We start from the raw sequence: 21,284 nt of genomic DNA, 5'->3' as shown, positions 1-21,284 counted from the left end.
ATGTTTTGCTTTCTTTTTTACGATGTAGCCTTTTAAGTAAGTTTCCTTCATGAACGAATTTTAAATTGTACGGATTACGAAGTTTACCAATATTTTCATTGAACCCGGTCTTGGCTGAGGTGAGGATAAATACTTATTTGTTAACTTGAAGTTGATGTAGGTCAATTACCGCCAGAGGAAAGTGGTATTATTCCTTGATATTTCCTAGTCCAGGGTGCTTTTACTGCTGTGGTGTGTAGCACCGCGTGCATTTAACTGTCATAGTTAATTTATTCAGATTATCGATCAAATGCTCAGGTTAATAATATTGAGCTAGCGCGTTCTCATAGCTACAAAGGTATGGCCCTTATAGATCATAGATCATTTCTGACTACAAAATACGAAAACTGTACAGAATGTCGGGCGGAAAATGCAAGAAAATCTATCGAATAGGACGAAAATGTTGAAGAAAGTGTTGGAAAGACCAAAGTTTTAGCTACGAACGAAATCGTTCAGTTTTTAGGCTAAATTGGTGTCACTTATAACAATTTCAATGAAAATATAATTATTAACCATTTCGGTTGTTTGATTGTTGTGCATGCATGTCAAGAATCTCGTATTTCTCACCTTTACAAGCTGCTGCGATCGCTCTTTTTGTTTTGCTTTCGCTGACGACATGGCGAGTTGGTCTAACATGATACGGCAGGTATATTTTGCAGGTTACAGGTTGCAGGTTGCAAGTTGCAGGTTGAAATTTAATTATAACTGGAAAACCGCTGGCACTAAAAATAATTGATAACCTATATACTCGTCAGGGGTTCCTATATAAAGTAGTTCTTCTCTTTCACATAATGAAAACACGATCGATCCGCTGTAAGTACTTATCGATGGACACGCTGAGACCAGTGAAATCTCTTCAAAGTCATCTAGATGGACGCTCCACAGATGTTTCCATCAGTTCCAGATTTGGCTCGGGTCTTCCTCAACAACAGAAGATTGCCATCACAAATGAAGCAAATAAATAAAGAAATGAAACAATATAAGGTTTTAACCGACGGAATATACTAGCACAAGCTCAGTGAGCTTTTATTTTGGTACTCACAGGGAAGAAACCAAATTCAGCAGATACTTCAGATAATATTTCAGATTTTTCTTCAAAAACAATAAATCAGTGCAGGCTTAAAATCATAGGAATATACTCTCCTCCCATCGCTTCAGCCGGTTTGGCACTTAGGTGGAAGCTACCTTTCTGAGCGATTGTAAACAGCGAGATGTAACAGTCACGGTAAGTCTACCACATGTGCGTTTCTTTTAAGTGCCAGCGGTTTTCCAGTTATAATTAAATTTCAGCCTGCAACCTGCAAAATATACCTGCCGAAAATGATATGGAGAGTGATATTTTGCCTTACCATTTCGGTGTTAGCTATAAAAGACCGCCATGAAAAAAGTCGAGTCACGAAAAAAATGTGTATATTTATATATCGCCTCAGCAGCAAAACGTCGTCCTTTCGGTCATTCAGGAAAAAAAAAAATAACAAAAACAAAAACAAAACAAAACAAAACAAAACAAGAACAGTTGCGAATATTAGCCCGCTATCGAGTGCGTCAGGGCTTTAATGGCAGAGATAAATATTGCCTGCAGCTGGTGTTCCAGTAGCTTTTCTTGTCCTCCCAAACCTCCCCTTCCGGTTACAGAAAAATCTACAGGAGTCTGCAACGCGATAGAAAAGCGAAGAAAATGTTTTCTATTTCTTTCAGGAAACACTGGGGCAAAAAGAAAAAAACGTCACCCATTTATTTCGATTCTCAAAATTCAACCTCGCTTTGCTCGCTTCATGTTTATGTCAACAGCCCTGGCCGGTACCTCTGTGTTTCTATCGATTTGTGGAAGTACAGCTTTAAGCGACCGTGTTTTTTTCTGGACGTTTTCTCATTGTTGCATGTTATACAATTTTTGGTAGTTCGTATAGTGTGATCGTCCGGATGAGGGTAGTTCTGAAAAGAACTGTTGTTGGTGACTGAAGTTTCGCAACCTAAGCGGAAGTCACCTTGAGAGTCAAGTGAAATATAAAAGAATAATATACGATTTTTATTTTATCGAGAATTATTATTTAATTCCTGTTTTAGCAATTCTTTTGGTTCAATGTTTTCACACCGTTAAGAAAAAGCCATTTAATACAAAAGGCAGACAATACCGAGAAACGTTTGCTAAATTTATAACACTATAAAAAAAACATTATTACATGTACAATATAACAATATATAATTGTTATAATATATAAATAATAATAATAAAAAAAATCATTTTTCGTTAGTGATAATCCTTACCTCACAAACGCTTAACGTACGGAGAATTCAACGTTAATTTTTGTAGCCAAACCAAGATCCCGATATCAGCTGCCTGATGACATCGGAAGAAACGGAGTTCACTAATCAACATATCATTATTAATACAACTTGGACAATGTGATCACCACCTGGTGCATGTTTATGTTATTTAATTAAAAGTTATCATGACAGCCACGTAATGTCCAAAGACAAATTAAATATCCGAGCATTTTTACTCGGGCTTCCGTAGGAAAGCCCGAGTCATAAAATGCAAGCGTTTTAGTCGCCAAAAGGGGGGTCGTGGTCCCAGGCGTTCCATTCGTAGGCCGTGGAAACTGGGGACGAGAAACGCGATAATGGCGATAATGTTCGCTCTTCGTGACAGAATGCCGTGAAAAGTTTTGGTGAGAATCACGCCTTATACGTTCATCTCACATACAAAGATGTCGATCGTTTTCGGGAAGGGTCGGTCCACGAATTATATTGCTTGAAAGCCATCCAGGTAAGCAAAGTTCACGCTCGAAACGTTTTCGTGAGATAACAACTGAGCCGATCGCAGTAGGAGTTCAAACTACGAAAACACTTACAGAAAAAAAGAAAAGGGCAGTTAACGACTGCATGTGGCTACTGCTGCTATTATTTAGGTAGTCTGCTGGCAGCCGGTTTTTTCTCTTATGGTCACTAGGACGAGTGTTCAGTAATTGCGAACGCAAAACGGCAGAATGGCGGTGGCCGAGTGGGAAAGAGGGCGAAACAAGGGCGGTATGGCCAAGTAGGGAAGAAGGCAAGACGAGAAAAAACGGAAAACGTTTGATGCCTTTTCAGGTTGAAACCTACGTTTTCAAATTTCTCTGGTGTAACGTAGATGGCGCCTTATTTAAATAGTTATCATAAAAAATGGTAGCAAAATTGAAAGCTGTCTCTCTTTCCATATGAGAGTTACATCAATTTTCTTTATCATTAAAAACTTTTTGACACTTAAATTTCTGCATTCTAATAAAATTGCAGACGTATTGTAAAGGCAGGTTTTGGTAAACGGTTATTCAATCACCAATAACGATACTGCGAGCAGTTACTGAGCTCAGCATGCGAAACTGACAACCAATCACATATATTAGCTAGCTTTATAATCCATCAAATATTTTCGCTCGCACGCGATTGGTACAAGCGCGTCACGTAACTGAATATGCCCAGCTAAAACTGGGGAATATCTGGGTGATATTCCCCAATTTTCAGATCACTCATATTGAGAACAATAGTAAAGGAAATAGAAATGAAATATTATATGAAAATATTATAGGGAAGGATAATAAGGATAATAAGCACAATACAACAACAACTTTTATTATTAATATGACTCGCATATTTACAGTTTTTACAGAAATAGATATACAGATTAAGTTAAAAATGCTTGATAATAGCAACAGCGCGAACCCGCAGGTAGCCTGGGCTAATCTAGGCGGGCCACATCTATATTTATATTAAAAATAAATAAATAAATAAATAAAAAATAAGATTGTTATGCAACCACTTATAGAAAGATTTACAAAACTGTTTAATACAAGTACATTTACATATTTTGATTGACACAGGAGCTATGATTTACTAGTGATAGACTATACGATGGGTTAAAATTAATCAGGAACTAAATTTAACAACTTGAGTCAGGGTGTCGACTTCAACGTAGTCATCCCTATCTGAAAGAGTCTCAAATAAAAATCTACGAATTGCCTCCAAACGATTGCCTCCTCCAATAGCCTCCATTGACTTTAAAAAAATGATCGGATATTTGTCCTTGGACATTATCTGTTCCTCGGAACTCACAGTTTTCCTCGAACTTTACTCTCGGAGCTCGAAAGCTGTTCCCTTCCGAGGAACAGATATTGCCCACGGAAAAATTTCTGAGCATTTTTTCGCACCAAATGGAAGCTATTGTCTATATATACAGAAGCAGTGAACATATGCAACAACAACAACAAAAAAAATAAACAAACACTTTTATTTCACCCGAGATCTAGAAATAATTTATTATAATAATTATTGTTATAAATTAAAAACATAAATGATAGGGATGCTGGCTACCCATAATAACGCAGGAGGGTGCACATGCTCGTGAACGAATAATAAACTTTAATGAATGCAAATACATGAATGATCATGCAGCTCTTACATACACAACTTAAGCAGCTGTGATGATATCTAAGCCTGAAAAAATTCAGACTTAAACGGAATTAAGATCAATGGCCTCTGGGTTATTTACTGGTGCAAGACAACGGGAGCTGGTCGCGTTGTCAGTTTGTTATGTACATACCCGTAGATGGTATATGGTATAATAAACACCTAATAAGCACCCTCCCCTCCCCTATTCCAAATTCATTAAGCACCCTCTTTATATGCAAGCTAAGCGTACCCAAAGCGAAAGTGAAAGTAAGTTCAAAGCATTTACATTGAATAGACTGATTAGATGAATGAACTATGAATGAACTCTGAGCGCAATATTGAACATTATCAAAGTTCTTGAGTTAAAGTTTCTGTTTTTCATTAAAGCACTGAGGCACATTGTAAAAAAAAAAAAATAAATAAATAATAATAATAACAATAATAATAATAATAATAATAATAATAATAATATGAAAAAGGAATTAACGCCCCCTTTTCAAATAAGCGAGTTCGTTTAAACTACCAAATGTAAATAGCGCTCCTGGCGCTAAATTGAAGAATTGCAATAACCTTCCTGCCAGATCTATGAAAGGTAATACTCCTGTAAAGTTGCACACCCTGTGAAGGATTCCCTTCTCTTGCTGGTCAGAAAAAGAGAGGAGAATTGCTATCTCGCAAGGCATTTTAAAGTGCTAACATATATAAAAAAGCAGCATCAAAAGAAGAAGTGTTTTACATTTTTTGATCGCTCCAAAGACGATGTCCCTGACGTTGGCAAACTTGATTTCCCGTGGACCCCGTGGAGCTTGTACAGCTACAGCATATCATTCCCTTAAGCTTTTCTCGGAAGGTTTTGTTAACCAGAGCGTACACAAATGGGTTGACGGCAGAACTGAAGAGTATTAGCATATGAATAACAGCGTAGGCGAGTTCACTGACACTGAGGGATGTGTAGGAGTCTAAGTTGTGCGCAATTACTTCAGGGGCCCAACAGATTCCAAATATGCCGGTGACAGTTACCCCCATCAAATTGACTCGCTTCCGCACTCTTAGGACGCTCTGTGTGCAGAGAGAGACATAAATCCGATTTAGATAGTAACAAATGAGTTGTCAAGAAAGGTCCTGCAAACAGAATATGTATCCCTAACGGTGTCACAATGACAATGTTGTGTGCATACAAAGATCATGCATACATACAGCCAGAGAAACAGACGGACAGACAGACAAGCATGCAAACTTCATTTACTCTCCAATTTATACAGAATAGCATTTCTTCTACCTAATGTTACAAATTCAAATAATAGAAGAAGAATTAGAACAGAGCCGACAAATTTATTTAAGTTAATTCGAGAATGGTGTTGAAATCTGTAACAGATCGATATTGATTTGGAAGTGCGGTCCTGGACTAGCTAGAAACCTGGCAACTGAACTAACGGCAATAAAGTCTTCAGTAGCTGATATTTTTGGCAAGGTGAAAATATCAGTTTCTCTTAAAGTGCTACCATGATGAAATTCTCGATATCCATTTTTTTTTTTTTACATTTTCGTACACAATAGGCCCTTTGCACGATCCGGTCACATGGTACAAAATCACACATGCTGGTGAGCAAGTTTCACAGTGGGACTTCCAAAACAGTGCAACTCGTACCAGTTCAACTGGACCTGCCTTTGTTTTGGAAGTCCCACTGCGGAACTTGCTCACCAGCATGTGTGATTTTGTACCATAAGACCGGATCGAGCAAAGGGCCTATAGGTCTTTCCTATTTCAGTCTATTACGAACATTAGAACTCACGGTTTTTGGACCTTTATTTCAGAGAATTTACGGCCGCCATTAATCTTCCTTGTTCCAAGTCTTGGTTGAGAATTTCAGAAAATGATGTCATTTTCTCAAAAATACTGGACGGGTTGAAATTGTAATAAAAGTTAATGTCGGAAATTGCACGAATACATGAACCAAAGTTTTTGTTATTCTTTGTGCGAATTGCTGTACTTATTGTTCGTATAATTTCAAACCGTGTGGTATTTTTGGGAAAATGACGTCAATTTCTACAATTCTCAACCAAGACTTGGAACAAGGAAAATTAATGGCGGCCGTAAATTCTCGGATATAAAGGTTCAAATAACATGAGTTTTAATGTTCGTAATAGGTTGAAATTTGCCAAGATATCTAGGAAAGACCTATTGTGTACGAAAATGTAAAAAAATGGGTATCGAGAATTTGATCATATTGGTACTTTAAGGGAATATTTGCTGGATCACAGACTTAACAAACCTTTTAAGTATTAACAGTATTTACAAACGTGAAGACATTTTAAAACACAGAAAGAATAATATTTGGCTTGCGACTGTTTGTATTGGTAACTGCATGGTGGAGAATGTTATGTTCGGGGCACATAACATCAGAATATGATCGAATAAACTTAGCTACATAGAAGTTTCGATCATGAACGTTAATTTGCATACTTCAGTAATTATCGTAAGGAAAACGAACGAAAAATGTTCACGTGTTCAACTTCTTTGTTAATCAGTACTTACCATCTGTTGGAAGGCGAGTTGATTCTCAGGATCACGTTTAAACCACAGGGTGTACACGATTCTGAAATACAACCCGGCCATCAGTACCATGGCCGCAACTACAATGATTGACCAGAGCAAAAAAGAGGCTTTTTGCAGCCATGCTTCATCCATCCGCACACAGGCATTATCTTTTACGTTTAAGCCCGTGATATCCGGTATGAAGAATATTAAAGCGAAGATCCAAGAACCAGGAATGATCACCTGAAATAGGAAAGCATAAAACAGACGACTATTTAAGGTAATTCCATCGAAATAGAACTCACAATAGATTTTCTTTCAAACTTTACCTGTTGACTTCTTATATCAAGAGAACGTAAAATTTGAAATAAAAAAGAAGAGGTCCCCATATTCGTTTTGGAGGAGGAAGTCCTTCAATAAACCCCATCGCTCCTGAAGTTATTTGCTTTTGCTTTCAGAAACGTTTAGATTTGAACCATTCACATTACGCTTTAAGAGAGCAGAAAAATAGAGAGAAAGTTAAGCGAGAAATACAACAATGGATATATTACATAAATGTTCAGGACCAATTTGATGCGCGTTTCATGATAAGGGCACTCATATTTAGTCGACAGGGATACAATATGTTCCAAGCACGCATTGTTCTGAGGCCACATATTATCTTTTACCAGTGCTAGCTATACTCTCATTTTCTGTGATAATTTTTTACCCTGAGATAGAAATTGGTCCATATTCACTGTATGGAAAAAAGGTGATCTCTGCATTCAAACTAAATAATAAAATCGTTAGGTCCCGGTACTAGTTTCCGAGGAAAAATTGATGATTTGTCTCTCGCAAGCCAAGCCGTTTAGAAAAAAGCCACCATTTTGTATATGCTGTGTATGTGCACGCGCTCGTGAGAGCGCGCTAATGACGCGAAAATCGTGCGCAGTAGGGATGCGCAATACAATTCTGAGGAATCACCTTAAGGTGGCTCCCTATAGTTTTACGATTGTGTGCGGGCATAGGACAAAAGCTCGAGTAATCTACACGCGCCCAAAGGAAAACGTCAGTGTTTTTCGATTTTTGTGACGTCAACATGAGCACTAAAAGCAAAACTGACAGTTAATTTTCTCGCGTTTCCTTCGGTGAATTTTTTTCTTAATTTGGCTCAGTTGTAACCACATACAAGTTCTTTAAAATACCCTATTTTTGTTAAAATCGGTCAGAGCTAATCCAATATTTTAAAAGAATGACAAATTACAGAATATTGGAAAAACCGTCTGAACAACTTTACCTTTTTACCGATTCAAAATGTCAAACAATATCATTTCCATGAAGTGGCAAAGTATGAAAAAAATTCACCGAAGGAAAGTATAAATATTTTAAGAGTTTAGGCCAAAATGAGAGATGTATCTGCCTGTCGTTAGATGAGAGGTTGCCATGGCAACGGCCTTAAATCAAAAATTGACAACCACAAAATAAGCCTTATTTTTTAACAGTACTCATACTGGTAAATCTCTACATGGAAAACTTTAAGAGAAATTAACTAAGTTTCGTTTTCTAACTCGCGCTCTACAGGGAGGGTGTTCGTAAATAACTTAGGGAACCACCTTAAACCTGTTAACGCATCAAGCTATTTTTCAGGGATGAGTTTCAACGAATAACAATACCCCTCACACTGGTAACGAGTTAGATCAGTAGGTCTGGTTTGATATCTTCTTAAAACATTTCATCGCAGATAAGGGATTCTTATAGTCAGGTAGCTATTATTTGTGCCCTTGTTTGTCCCGTGCATCGGCCCAATCCTTACCGGAAAATTTCGACACATTTTCCACTTAGTGTGCCTTCTTTGCACCTGAAAGCGGCCAAAACCTTTCGTGCTTCTTTGACGACATCAATAATGTAAGCTAACAATTTGCTAACGCAACTGAAAAACTGGAAGTGCGCGCGGAAAATTCGACACAAGTCTTGTGATAATAGAGGGCTTTAGATTGGACTACGAGTACGAGATTGAGTACGAGTTCAATTTTCGATTTTCAAATCAGTGACGTTTCCAGAGTCCTCGCTGTTCATGCTGGTTTTAGGTAAAGAGGGTAGCTCCTGGGATGAAATGGGTATGTGTCGTGATAATGTGAAGCCTGAAAACTAGAATTGAAAAGTCGTTCTCGTATTCGATCTCGTACTCGTACTCAAATCTTAAGTCCTCTAATCTCATAAACAACAACTTGACTATGCGCTCTTGTTACGTGAGTGTTATTTTAAGTTTAGTTTATGCGACAACTGAGTACCAACTTGATGACAGGTATCAAGTAGAGGTTATTAATACAACTTGAAGTTGTTGTTTATTCATAGCTTTGTTCAGAATCAATATTTTTCCCTTTAATTATTCTATATATTAAGCTCAATGAGATCTATCTGAAAAACCGGAAATACATTTTTCCTTGAATTGTCAAGTATTTGTTATACCGATTCAACCATCAAAAATATGTTATGATGTAAGATGAAAACTTATACGAAGGTATCACAGAATGGTCCAAATTTAAGAGCACCTAAACACGCCAATGATTGAATTTGTTTAGTGATTTCTTATTCCTTTAAAGGTGAGGGGCCCTATACGGTAGAAAACAAAGAAATCACTTTTTTTTTCACGGGCTTAGGAGGCGGTAGTACCACTATTCCAAGTTTTTGTAGCCAATCAGAATGCGTGAAGAACACTATCCACTGGTTTGGTATATACTAATAGTAATTATTATACATTGTAGTCACGATCTGTCTTCTCATTGGCTAGAAGCCTGAAGTTAATTCTAGGAAACAGCGCGACCTACAGATTATTCACTGATCTGCTAGCAGATTAGTAAATAATTGGTAGGTTGCGCGCGCAGTGCATGATTTCCAAGAGCAATGTCAAGTTCACGTAAGAACATGGCTTGTTGAAAATTGAATAAACTGTGCTCAGTGCGTTTGTCGGTATTTTCTTTAAAACAATGTATAATAAAACATTTATGAGATTAGGTTTGTGTGATATCCGAAATAATCAAGGTCTCGGTTAGTGTTATCAGCCGAAGCCTTCGGCTTCGGCTGATAACACTTACCTCGACCTTGATTATTCCAGATATTACAAAAACCTCATCCAATAATTGTTTATAATTGAAGTTTTCTTAATCGAAAGAAATGCTCCAGCTGCTTGATAGACTGCGAAAATGTCTTCTTATGTTACGGTAAAAAACAAAGAAAGCATTTCGCTTATAGACCCTTTTCATAAATGCCTACGTAATCCGAGTATAAACAGCCAATCGGAATACGTGAAAAAAGTTATCCACTAGTTTGGAATATACTAATAGTAATAATTAAACTTTGTCAGTGACGGACCTTCAGTTTACGCTTGGTAAGTTTGCCCACGTTGCCAGCAGGATAGATTACCGCAAAATATCGTTCAGCGGCAATTGCAACCAAAGTGACCACCGAGGAGGATCCAGCAGTCCATGCCAAGCCTCCACCCGTCACTAATTTGCAGAAAACTGTACCAAATGTTCCCCCTGGGTGAGTGGGGGTGATCTTGAAGAAAGTCTCCGGTGTAACAAAGGTCGCAAACAAAGCATCCGCTACAGCCAGGTTCACAAGTAAATAGTTGAAGGGAGTCCTGTGGAATATCATAAATCAAGAGAGGACGAAGGGTAAGATATTTAGTTCTTCTAATAGACCTTATTACAACGGTAATCTCTTTTACATTATTTTTAGACGACGTCAAGCTTCGAAAACCTCAGGAGGGCCTAGAGAAAGGCAGTCCCCTCAACTGGACGGCACAAGCAGCTTCACATTAGTTTTCATCCTCCACGAAAACTTCCATGTTACGCGCGTAGTGAAATTAATCAGAATTAGGTTCATGTCTAAAAATAACTTGAGAGGGATTACCTTAAAAATAAGGCCTTTATCGAGGACTTACTCTCTTACTCTTTATCCTCTCTTGCATAGCTTCAGAAGAATGGCTGAACAAGATAGGAGCATGGTTATATTATCTACATTGCGAACATACAGGAGCTGTTGGCATTAGAAATATTGCTTGGAGTGTAAATAATACAATGGACTTTCGTCTGAAAGAAATAACTAATTGTGACGATGTTAAGTTAAAAAAAATTAAAACGGCTGAGTTACCTGAGTTGTAATTCTTATACTCCGATGTAAATTTGAATACGTCAACTTATAATTGAAGAACTTTCAAAAATCTCTTTATAGTTCTCTCAAACGTTCTCCCATGTCCACATCAGACTATGTAAATCACAAGCCAGCAGTTTTCTATTTCCGTTCACTGTTCATTACAACACAGGCACGCTTTAAGTGTGTACCCACATTTTGTGGGTCGATTATTATTCATATATTCACGCTATTGTTCTTTCTCATTGAATATTCATAATTCACGGACCGATTACTTTCCGAACATGTGGCTGGCTACTGCACGAGCGCAAACGCTTTGATGTTAGGTGCGATATTTTTGCTTTGTGTTAGGATTTCTGCTTGATTGATTTTTTAAACCCTATTGTTGCGACATATTTTAATTTATTCGTAAGAAAGGTCTGGAAAAGCTCAAAGCATGCACGTGGAAAGGCCCCGGGAAAGGCTGAGAAATTGACATGAACGCATTGCTCGGCGTCTGACCGCAAAAACACTCTCAAACATTCTAGTGTCTGGAATGTTTTTCATCAATAAATTCGCTCCTTTTATTCATTCCAGCGTTCATTTGAATCTAAGCTACGATTTTTGACGTCTCGCTTTGTTAAAATCATACCGCTTTGATGAGTCCAAGTGAACATAAACCCATGGAACGGAAGCCCGCTCGATTATTTATAAAAAAACTCTGTCGATCGATAGCTAGCTATTGGAAGTCGGCCCGTTTTCACCGAATTAAACGTAGACATTCATAAGCAAGAAGAAAATAAAACGAGTGTGTTGGATTTTGAATTCTGTGTACCCTTTCGTTTGTCATTTACTGTTCCTTTAGATGTTTTCTTTTGTCTTTTAGCTTTTCTGGTACGAAACGATCGAGTCGAGTATAAACGTCACGGCAATGAATCAAACGCGATTTCTATTGGTCAGATCCATGTGGTTGCTGTGACGACCAACAAATCAACGCGAGTTAAGCGGAGCTGAATCGGGCGAATTTAAGTTTATTTACAAGCTTTTTTTAAGCCAAATCTCAAAATTATCAACGACATTTCATCTTTTCAGAAGTTTAGTGTCACGGCAGTATCAACAAATTGTGTGTTTCGGGTCAGCATCGCGGATCACAACAACGCGAGTTGTTAATCGAACGAATTCAAGGTGACAGCGTGTTTAAAAATCTCAGAAGTCTAAATGGCAGTTCATCCTTCCAGAAATCAAAACACTTTTGACGGTAAGTCCATTGAAACGTATGTGAAATTCATTGAGCTAATGTACAAAACACAGGGTCACTTATTTACATGTTTTCCACCGTGAAGTCAGCGATTCCCTTGATCGGTAAGCTCACGACTGAAACGTATAAATAAATCCATTGTTTACCTTTAGGATGACACTCTTGACCGACAATTGTCCCGCAAATGTGGCCAGAAAACTTGAAAGCGACGTTCGTTGGGAACAAAAAGTTCTTCAAGATTGACAATTCATTTCTTCTTACACTTGGATTGAAAACTCACGTAAAGAAGAAGGGATACAAACATCTGGACGCAGTTCTTCAAAAGCACGGTAAGGCTTACGAATCAGAATATTGTATTTTAAAGCCAGTGTTTTTTGCGATTAATGATACAACACAATAAATCTGAATGCTTGAAAAAAATTGATTGTTGTTCTTTATTTAATAATGCTAGTTCAATGAAGGTGATAGGGAACGAACGATGTTAAAGAACTATGAACTATAAATTCTCCTTTCTTGCGACCACACGATTCTTTTATTGTAGTTGTGAGAATTTTGAGTTCCATAAAGAAACATTATCCCAGTCTTTTTTGTAGTCATCGCTACCTGGACATAACCAGTATCTTTTCCAATGAAAGTAAAATCTTAGGCTGAGACGAGTTTTGTTTTCAAATACAACAAATTACCTCTGCTTGTTTGAGTTTTTTGCAAATTTTTGTTACAAAAACTGAAAAACTAAACAAAGGATCTGCAGTATTTTTTTGTTGTTTCTCAGTATCATGAGCAATTAACCGTATGTTATGCACGCCAGAGTACATTACAGCTATATTTTCTAATCCAGCAAAGTGTTTTTTTGTGATTTGTGATTATTCAATTAGATTTAAATTGTTGAAATTCTTGCAAAGCACTCCATAACCACAGTTAACAAAGCTATGAAATGTGTTTCATTGACAAATAGTTTTTAATTTTATACATTGGCTGCTGTGCCAGCCAAAACCAATGGCTCTGGTGAGTGTCAAGCCAGTCATCCATACCCAAAAATAATGGGGCTTCTCTCAAAATTAATTTTTTGGGGTCTCTTTTTGTTCTAAAAAGGCCAAGGCCCTCCTCCAGATCTGCCACAACAAGACATGTGAAAATTATGTTTAATAACCAAGTGCAAATATTATGCACTTCTAAAAGGTGAAATCATGGCATTACACATTACCTTTATATTAAACAGAACAACTTTTTGTTGATGTCTCCAGGTTTAGTTGTAAGAGAAGAATATGTATTCAAACGTGATGCAGCAAAAATTCGCACCCACATGTCATGCCAAGCTGCACTTCTGCTACTATTTACCATCACCAGTACTTTGCAAGGGGAGGAAACAACTACTGCAATACAACTGCGCTGTGATTTAATCGGAATACTTGTAAATGCTGCTGCTACAACACCACGTGAGCATCCTTCATCTACACCTGAACAACCATCTATGATACCAACTGCATTATCTGAATATCCAACCACTATTTCTGAGCCACAAACTCCTGTGCTTCCATCAACGCCAGTTTCGACAATGCCATCAACATCGACAAGTGCATCAACCCAAATTCTTGCAACGCCATTGACAGTAACTCCACCTTGCAATCACGATCAGCAAGCATCAATGTCTAAACGCATCCGCACTCAAGATCTTCTGACACGCCAAGAAAGCATAAGGCAAACACAAGATAAGGGGCGAAAGTTCACCTCCAGAGAAGTTGTCCGTCGCCTGAATCTGCAGAGAGATGAACTTACAAAACTCGCAAAAAATGTTCATCATGGCTCAAAAAATGATTTCATTGCATCATTGGCAGAAACAGTAACTAATGGCAAGGGAGATGATCATGATCATAATGAAAACTGGGATGGAAGTTTAACCCCTCAGGATGTTGTAAATTTGGCCAAAATTGCTCACGATCCCCAGAAAAGGAAGCCGATTTATGACCTCATCATACAACAGGATGCTGCCCAACACTATCACCTGTCAGCAATTGAGGTGCTCAATCTTCAGGACACCACCAATCCAACAGAAATGTTGCGTGAACTGAGACGGAAATTGCCAGGATATTTTGACTCAGAATCCAAGGTGAACATCCTCAAGGCAAAACTTCGAAGGGAGTTTGAAGTGGTTTGGCAACCACAAAGAAGGCACTCTGGATGGCAAATCAGTCCAGAGAGACTCAGGGAGACATTGCTCTTTTTGTACTGGTGGCTGCCTCCAAATGAATGGTGGAAGATTTACGGAGATGGTAGAAATTTTGGTGGGAAGGACAGTGTGGCAATAACACTAAATGTATTAAACAGTGAAGCTATGTTTCATGGTCTAAGCTACCATAGCCCAGAAGAGTACTGGCCGCTTTCAATTTTTTACGGAAAGGACACGCGCCTTAATTTGGAACTGAACCTTGGCGATCCCACAAAGCGAGGCAGTCTAAATTCCTGGATAGAATCAATGATTAACAGAGGACACAAAGTGTTCATATCATCTGATTCGAAATTTTCAGATAATTTACTTGGAGGTGGGTTGGATTCCACAAGTACAGATTCCTTCACAATGTACAATTATGAAACCAAGGAGACAAGGTGCAAGGTTGGAGAGAACACAGGATTTCGATCGGAAATTGGTCGCAGAATCAACAGAGAGCATCCGGAATCACTTCTTCCATCACTGCCGACATCATGCTACATTCCAGATGGAAATCACTGCTTCTGTAGACTAACAGAACATATGGTGTTTGATCGTTGTATGACCTGTTTAAATTTAGAAGGCCAGCAAACTATGGGAGGGCATGCTGCCAAAGAACAAACTTTAAACCACTTTATCAGCAACATAAATGCCAGAGGAGTAAGGAATGGCAAATTCGAACTACGGTATGAGGGCAAGAAGCTGGAGCAGATTACACTTAATGTGAATCATGCTGAGACAGTATCGTCACCAGCAAGTGAATATGCAGGAAGCCCTTACCCAGAAATTCTGGAGAATGTTGCCAGCAAAGAAGTGTTTTTTGATTTGCCTGTTCACCTGAAGAATGAACTGAATTGGCCTTCTTTGAAAATTTCAGAATATGACCTCGAGATGAAAATATGGGATGTGAACTGGGAACTTCATAAATTGGAACGGTGGGATGAAGACCCGAGGCAATTTCCTGACCGATTGAATTCAGGAGCATCTGTTGGCTCTAAAGATCCATCCGATTACAGATTTGGTCTTACAGACACTGAAATAGACAAGTATGTGAAACTTGCTGATCTCTTCCATGCCTTAACTTTGCTGCGCTATGGATCATCAAAGCTTTACCCTTACCTCATGAAAAGAGTGGATGTATTCCCCATCATGCTCAGAGACTTGCCGTTCCATTCATTGTTTCGTGGAGGCACGGAGGGTGGCGAAAGAACACATTACTTGCACCAATGTTTGTACTTTGGACACTCTGCCAGGGGAGGAGGTTGGAAGAAGCAAGACCCTATTATCACACTATTTATGTGGCACTACAGATTTCTAAGAAGACGTATAGAGAAGTGCCCAACAGCAGTCAAGGAAGCATATGAGTTATACGTTCAAAAGAAATTTGAAGAGGAAGGCCTTGACTACACTACTGAAATGAAGGCGGTTGAATCTCCCTCAGTCCAGGCTGGTAATTCATCATGCCAAGAGCTCACCAGCACTCCTCAGTCTTCTAATCCAGAGCAACAGCTCCCTCGGTCAGAAGCTGCAGCAGAAAATCAGCCTTCATTTAACAGCTTGAATGTTGAAGATTCATTTCTGCCAAGCCAAGAAGCTGATAACAATATCACTCTTCAGTCTTCTACTCCAGAGCATCAACTCCCTCAGTCAGAAGCAGCAGTAGGAAATCAACCTTTACTGAAGAGTTTAAATGTTGAAGATACATCTCTGCGAAGCCAGGAAGCTGACAACTACAAGAGAGGAGACAGAGTCTTCATTGAGAAAGGTGGGCAGACAACCAAGGCAATGGTTTGGGAAATTACTCCACAGAAAAAGCGTGTAAAAGTGGCTGTTAATCCTAAAGAACCTCCTTTCTTTGTTGAAATTACATCACTTTGTGACCCTGATCCTCAAGTTTTGAATGGACTCACTTTTGTCATTTCTGGAAGACTTAACGAGAAGGACAAAAGTGGCATCACGAATGCTGAACAACTCACTCCAGTTATTGTTCGGAATGGTGGGAAGGTGTTTACAAGGGATGTGGCACAAGCTGCTGATGCAGACTTCATTTTGATAACATCACAGAAAGAGCTTGAAAAGGATATCAAAAAGATCAACAAACCGATAGTTTATGCATATCGTTTCAAGTGGCCAATTATCTCAAAACAATTTGTGCTTGCAGCTGACAATGATAAAGTCCTTCCAGATATCCATAAGTACAAGCTCAAATTAAACAACTTGGACAGTGCACCCACTAATACACTGGCTCATGCAAGAGTTATAAGACAAAGTGAACTTTTGGTCAGTACTACTAAAAGTGCCCACCGAGAGCTCAAGAAGGCCATGCGACGAAAGCGAAAGCCAGAGTTGACAGAACAGGATGATTCTAACAAAGAAAATGATATCCCAAAGCAAAAACCGAAACGACCAGCAAACGGATTCATTGTGTACAACACAAAGGCCTATGCACAGCATGTTAAAGAAAATTGCGAGAAGGGCATGTCAGAGATCAGCAAAGTAATTGGACAGCAGTGGAAATTACTCAGTGAGGAGGAGCAAAAACAGTACAAGGAAATGGGACAGGCTGAATTTCAGCATAAAACAGAAAAATGGAATAGAGCACTCGAACTTGCACAATCCAATCAAAGCACACATTCAGGCATTGATTACACTGAGTTCGCATTTTCAAGGATGAACTGAACTGATAACAGAAATTACTGTTGGCAGATCGTGTGAATAGTCCCCTACAAATCAAAGTTCACTGCAAACAAGCTGTATCCAAAACACACTTTATCCCCCTATTAGACACACACTCAATCATATAATATTTTGTAAGTCAGGCACTGGTAAATAAGACTACAGCGCATTTCTTGCAATGTAAATTTAGGATTTTTTGGCATTAAAATTCTTTTCTTGGTTTTAAAACAAAAACTGTTGTAAGACACTCATTGCCTTGCTGTATTTTTTCAAAAGATTTTTTTCATTTCTGTTTCATTTACAATCCCTGGCTAATAGGCAGGGACTAAAGTCGGAATGGATCAACTCAGATGGCTGATTTGAATAAGAACAGCAGGTAGTGCTATTCTCATTCAAATCAGCGATCCGAGTTAATGATCGGGTCTGACTTTTGTCCCTGCCTATTAGCTAGGGATTGTAAACGAAACAGAAATGAAGAAATGAGAAAATACCCATACCCACCCCTCAGAAGGTCACTGGAAATTCCAACAAAAGTCTCAAAAGCCAGATTTTTTAAGGCAAGCATATAGCTAAACTGGAATTACTCGAAAGTACACAGTCCATTGTACACAAACCACCTTTAATTTATTCTGTCAGTTATACAGAAGTGACTGCTATAATAACTGAATGCTTTCAGAACAAGCATCTTAGTAACCATAAATAAATAAATTACTTTTGACATCAAAACATTCCAAAACTCTACAGTCCTGAACAGACCATCACAGGTTGATTGAAACTGAAAACCTAAACTGAATCCCTTTATGATATAATATTATTTTGAAATGACAAAAGCTTCTAGTCTTCTCAGTCTAGATTAAGTCAAAAAAACTTACAGTGGAATTCAGAAGATACATTACAAACTTACAGTGGAATCCAGATATTTTTAGCCTCATAGGGGAATATATTGGGTGTAAATTTGAGAAATTGGTGGTAATGTTGCGGTGTCTGACTGTATGAAAGGGAACTGCTTTGGCTTTGATTTATCAGAAGCTCCAAAAACTCAAGTGTTCAATAAGGGGATTCCACTGTATCTTATATTGTTAAACAAAGCTTAGCTCTAATAACTACAAGTACTCCGATAAGCAACTGTAAATGGGTAATTAGACTCTGAATAAACAAAATTTAAACGTAAGCTCATTGAGGGCCTGTGAACAAAAAATTTTACTCTGCAAACATACTTAAAGTGGGAACAGGGATTTCCTGGTTCCAGGATTTTAACATCCCAATTAGCCCCCAAAAATGAATCTAACTTTGCAAGATCCCTCCCTGAATATGAAACTTGGAAATGGTTCTCACCTGTTAGACCCAAGATCTTAGAGTCATGCATTGGATCAAATATGCCAAGGTGAATAGGCTGCGCAGGACGAGTGGCAGTGCGTGAAATACCCGAGTAGACACCTTGACGTATTTGATTGGCCAAGCAACTCTTTCTGAGGTCCAACAGGTAAGAAAAATTTGCAGCATTTTTAACTTGACAAAACAAAACCCTGTCCCAGCCCTCGCAAATAACTTTGTCAGCCAAACCCTTTCCCTTTGACCCAATAATGACATCAGATTGACACGAAACATGCGCTACATTGTTCACTGTACAAGATACACCCCTATCAATACTTTCAACTTTTTTGTCCACTACGGAACACAGCAAAAACTTAAACTTAAAAAGATCCTTATTTCTTGAAATGGATGTACAAATAAAAACTGAACCCTTACAAAAATCAAGAGAATACAAGGATCCAATCCTCAAAATGGTGCCATTTGACCCAATAAAGAAATAAAAGTGTAAACTGCTGCTACTAGGTACTGCCATGGTAACCTGATCCTGATATGGAATCTCGGTGACTGCAACTTCAGAACTTGATGTCAACCCTTGATCTGTAATCACCGTTCTTCTCTGCCTCTTCCTTGTCTGCTCAACTTGTTCCTGAGCAATGGCTTCTTCCACCTCCCAAACTTTGACAGTCTGTCTTTCTTTGCTGTCAACCAGTTGCAAAGTTACCTTAAATAAAAAGCTTGGTATTAATTTCAGGCTTCAGACTACAGGCACAAAAATTGGATGGCCACACAGTAAACATGTAGACCTAGAAAAATTCCTTGAATTACAATCAATTTAAGAGATGAGAGAAGTTAAAGGATTCCAAAAGATAATGAATTAAATGTACTTCGCCCTGAGAAACTTTATGCAAAGTAAGGCACTCAAAAGAAAAAACATCTTCTGAAGCCAATTAGTGTATTGTGGTTATTTTAATTTTTTCTTAGCCAAAAAACAGTGTCTGACATTTTCAGAATGCAGACTGCAGACTTTTCACTCTGGTTAAACTTACTATGCACTTCAGTTAGCCTACTATTCACTCTGGTTAGCCTGAATAACACTTCATTTAGCCTGTTTACGGTACGCTTTCAATAATGGTAATGGTAACATGATAAATTCTCTTAGTTTGCAGTCTGCAAAATGTCAGACACAAGCCAAGAAGTAAGTGACGAGGGTTAACTTTTCTAGCAGTATCATTAGATGACAAGATGAAAGCAGCAATACAACCACTAAATGGGGACACTTGTAAACATCAATGATTCAAATGTTTGCCTTAAATCGGTTACGAACACTCCAAACTACTTTTCAGTATAAGAGTTGTATAGAGACTGGTAAGGAGAATTAGTAGTATGATCATGACCACTGACACTCGATGTAAAGTTATGTAAACAATAAATCTGCTGCTACAGAGAGTTGAAACTCACCGATTTCCTGATAGGATCTGACTGGAGAACATTTGCTGCTTTGCCATTCAAGTAAACAACGTCCCCGTGGAACAATTTCTTGAGATTCGGGTTCTGATGGCAAAAAGTAACTTGCGTGAGATACTTATAAGCGTCAAAAAGGAAAAGGAAATGAAAAAACTCAAAATTAACATTGAATAACTTCTTACCTTTTTTTGTGCAAGACGGCGCGGGATCAGCGTTTCTTCGATCGTTTCCTTTCTGATTTCGGAAAGGTCACTTATCTCGCGGTCCCACTCCGATCTCCATGGAGGAAAAGTCACAACAACCGAATTTTCGGATGCTGAAATAACTTTGGCTTTGGCCCAAATACCGAGCTGATCGACAGCTTCAACAGAAGCACCAACGGCAAACTCCATCATGTATCACGGCTCACAGCTAATAAACTAGTTAACGTGACGATCAAGTGTGTTTACAGTGATGAGAATAAGTGAGTAGCCACGCGTATGACTCAGTTATTTATAAGCCCGCGTAATGGCGTGTATTTGCATAACAATATATATCGTCTGTTGTTTTGACAAGCGCACGGTCAATCAAATTCAAACAAACTCTTATGCATTTCTTTGTAGTTTAATAGTATCTGATTGTTAACCTTAAATAAACTAATCCAACGAAAAGCTTAGCGATCGGTTGGTAACAAATCACTTCAAATAATTTTTTTAATCGACTTCCATCTCGCAAACGAGAGCAAATTCATTCAGACGTGACCGAAGACATGCCGCCGCGGTTCTCACTGCCGGCGACAAATTGCGTTGTAATTTGCAAAACAAAGCGGTTCTCCGGTAATACGGAACCAAAAATTTCGTTTAAACGCTCATTTTCAAGCTTGTAAAATGCATATCAATAATAAACCGATATTACCTTTGCCGCTTATGAGCGAAACGTTTTTCGGTGGAAAGAGATGAAAACACGAGGTGACATTTTTTTCGCAATCACCACGCTTCAAAGAACAAAAGGATACGCACTTAAGGGACAATAATTAAGCCGCATTGTTGAATTCTTTTGAAATACATCCACTGAATCGCCGCCCAAAAGTCACAAGTCCTATTCATTCATCTGAGCTCAATAATTCCGAAGATACTCAGCCCTGTCATCGGAGCAAACTCGACAATAACTCGAAGCTTGCCGACAGGTAAATTAACGAGCCTTCCGTGTCAATTAGCCAGCGGTATAGCCCATTTCTGAACAACACAAATAAAGCGTGCCTGTGTTGTAAT

At 38.5% G+C, this 21,284-nt stretch overlaps 4 protein-coding genes across 5 annotated transcripts; 2 read left to right on the top strand and 2 right to left on the bottom strand.

The window, feature by feature from the left end:
* Window positions 1-4,960: 4,960 nt before the first annotated feature.
* On the bottom strand, window positions 4,961-10,639 carry LOC149114275 (pyroglutamylated RF-amide peptide receptor-like). Its single transcript, XM_089287346.1, has 3 exons — window positions 10,355-10,639; window positions 7,004-7,246; window positions 4,961-5,526 (listed from the first exon to the last, which is right to left on the bottom strand). Exons 1-3 carry the CDS (start codon window positions 10,637-10,639, stop codon window positions 5,200-5,202), a joined length of 855 nt encoding a protein of 284 aa, XP_089143472.1. The 3' UTR covers window positions 4,961-5,199.
* A 1,731-nt stretch (window positions 10,640-12,370) lies between these two features.
* Window positions 12,371-13,842, top strand: LOC149114274 (uncharacterized; the record flags this gene model as incomplete). The annotated part of the gene is made up of 2 exons (XM_089287345.1): window positions 12,371-12,703; window positions 13,619-13,842. Coding segments are annotated over exons 1-2 (369 nt in total), but the record flags the coding sequence as incomplete, so codon positions are not given.
* Window positions 13,825-17,490, top strand: LOC149114273 (uncharacterized). The gene has a single exon (XM_089286755.1). The coding sequence runs from the start codon at window positions 13,846-13,848 to the stop codon at window positions 17,257-17,259; it is 3,414 nt and encodes a 1,137-aa protein (XP_089142881.1). The 5' UTR covers window positions 13,825-13,845; the 3' UTR covers window positions 17,260-17,490.
* Window positions 17,491-18,274: 784 nt separating this feature from the next.
* LOC149114272 (uncharacterized) lies at window positions 18,275-21,284 on the bottom strand. Of its 2 annotated transcripts, XM_089286757.1 has the most exons (4): window positions 21,029-21,284; window positions 20,217-20,445; window positions 20,029-20,121; window positions 18,275-19,291 (listed from the first exon to the last, which is right to left on the bottom strand). In XM_089286757.1, exons 2-4 carry the CDS (start codon window positions 20,427-20,429, stop codon window positions 18,353-18,355), a joined length of 1,245 nt encoding a protein of 414 aa, XP_089142883.1. In that variant the 5' UTR covers window positions 20,430-20,445; window positions 21,029-21,284; the 3' UTR covers window positions 18,275-18,352. The 2 variants fall into 2 exon arrangements, with proteins under 2 accessions (XP_089142883.1, XP_089142882.1); XM_089286756.1 differs by lacking the exon at window positions 21,029-21,284 and having other exon boundaries at window positions 20,217-20,613.

The sequence above is a fragment of the Orbicella faveolata genome, unplaced genomic scaffold (assembly GCF_042242905.1).
Source record: "Orbicella faveolata isolate gen_17 unplaced genomic scaffold, um_ofav_v1 contig_14, whole genome shotgun sequence".
NCBI lineage: Eukaryota > Metazoa > Cnidaria > Anthozoa > Scleractinia > Merulinidae > Orbicella > Orbicella faveolata.
This window is presented reverse-complemented; position numbering and strand designations above follow the sequence as displayed.

What these genes read in the sequence shown, in the direction of transcription:
- LOC149114275 (XM_089287346.1), bottom strand. Translation starts at nt 10,639, where the DNA reads ATGATATTCCACAGGACTCCCTTCAACTATTTACTTGTGAACCTGGCT. An exon ending in TTACCAAGCGTAAACTGAAG is followed by an intron (nt 7,247 to 10,354) that starts GTCCGTCACTGA and finishes TTCCTATTTCAG; the next exon opens with GTGATCATTCCTGGTTCTTG. An exon ending in AACTCGCCTTCCAACAGATG is followed by an intron (nt 5,527 to 7,003) that starts GTAAGTACTGAT and finishes CTCTGCACACAG; the next exon opens with AGCGTCCTAAGAGTGCGGAA.
- LOC149114273 (XM_089286755.1), top strand. Translation starts at nt 13,846, where the DNA reads ATGATACCAACTGCATTATCTGAATATCCAACCACTATTTCTGAGCCA.
- LOC149114272 (XM_089286757.1), bottom strand. Translation starts at nt 20,429, where the DNA reads ATGATGGAGTTTGCCGTTGGTGCTTCTGTTGAAGCTGTCGATCAGCTC. An exon ending in GCCGTCTTGCACAAAAAAAG is followed by an intron (nt 20,122 to 20,216) that starts GTAAGAAGTTAT and finishes TTTTGCCATCAG; the next exon opens with AACCCGAATCTCAAGAAATT. An exon ending in CAGATCCTATCAGGAAATCG is followed by an intron (nt 19,292 to 20,028) that starts GTGAGTTTCAAC and finishes TTTTTATTTAAG; the next exon opens with GTAACTTTGCAACTGGTTGA.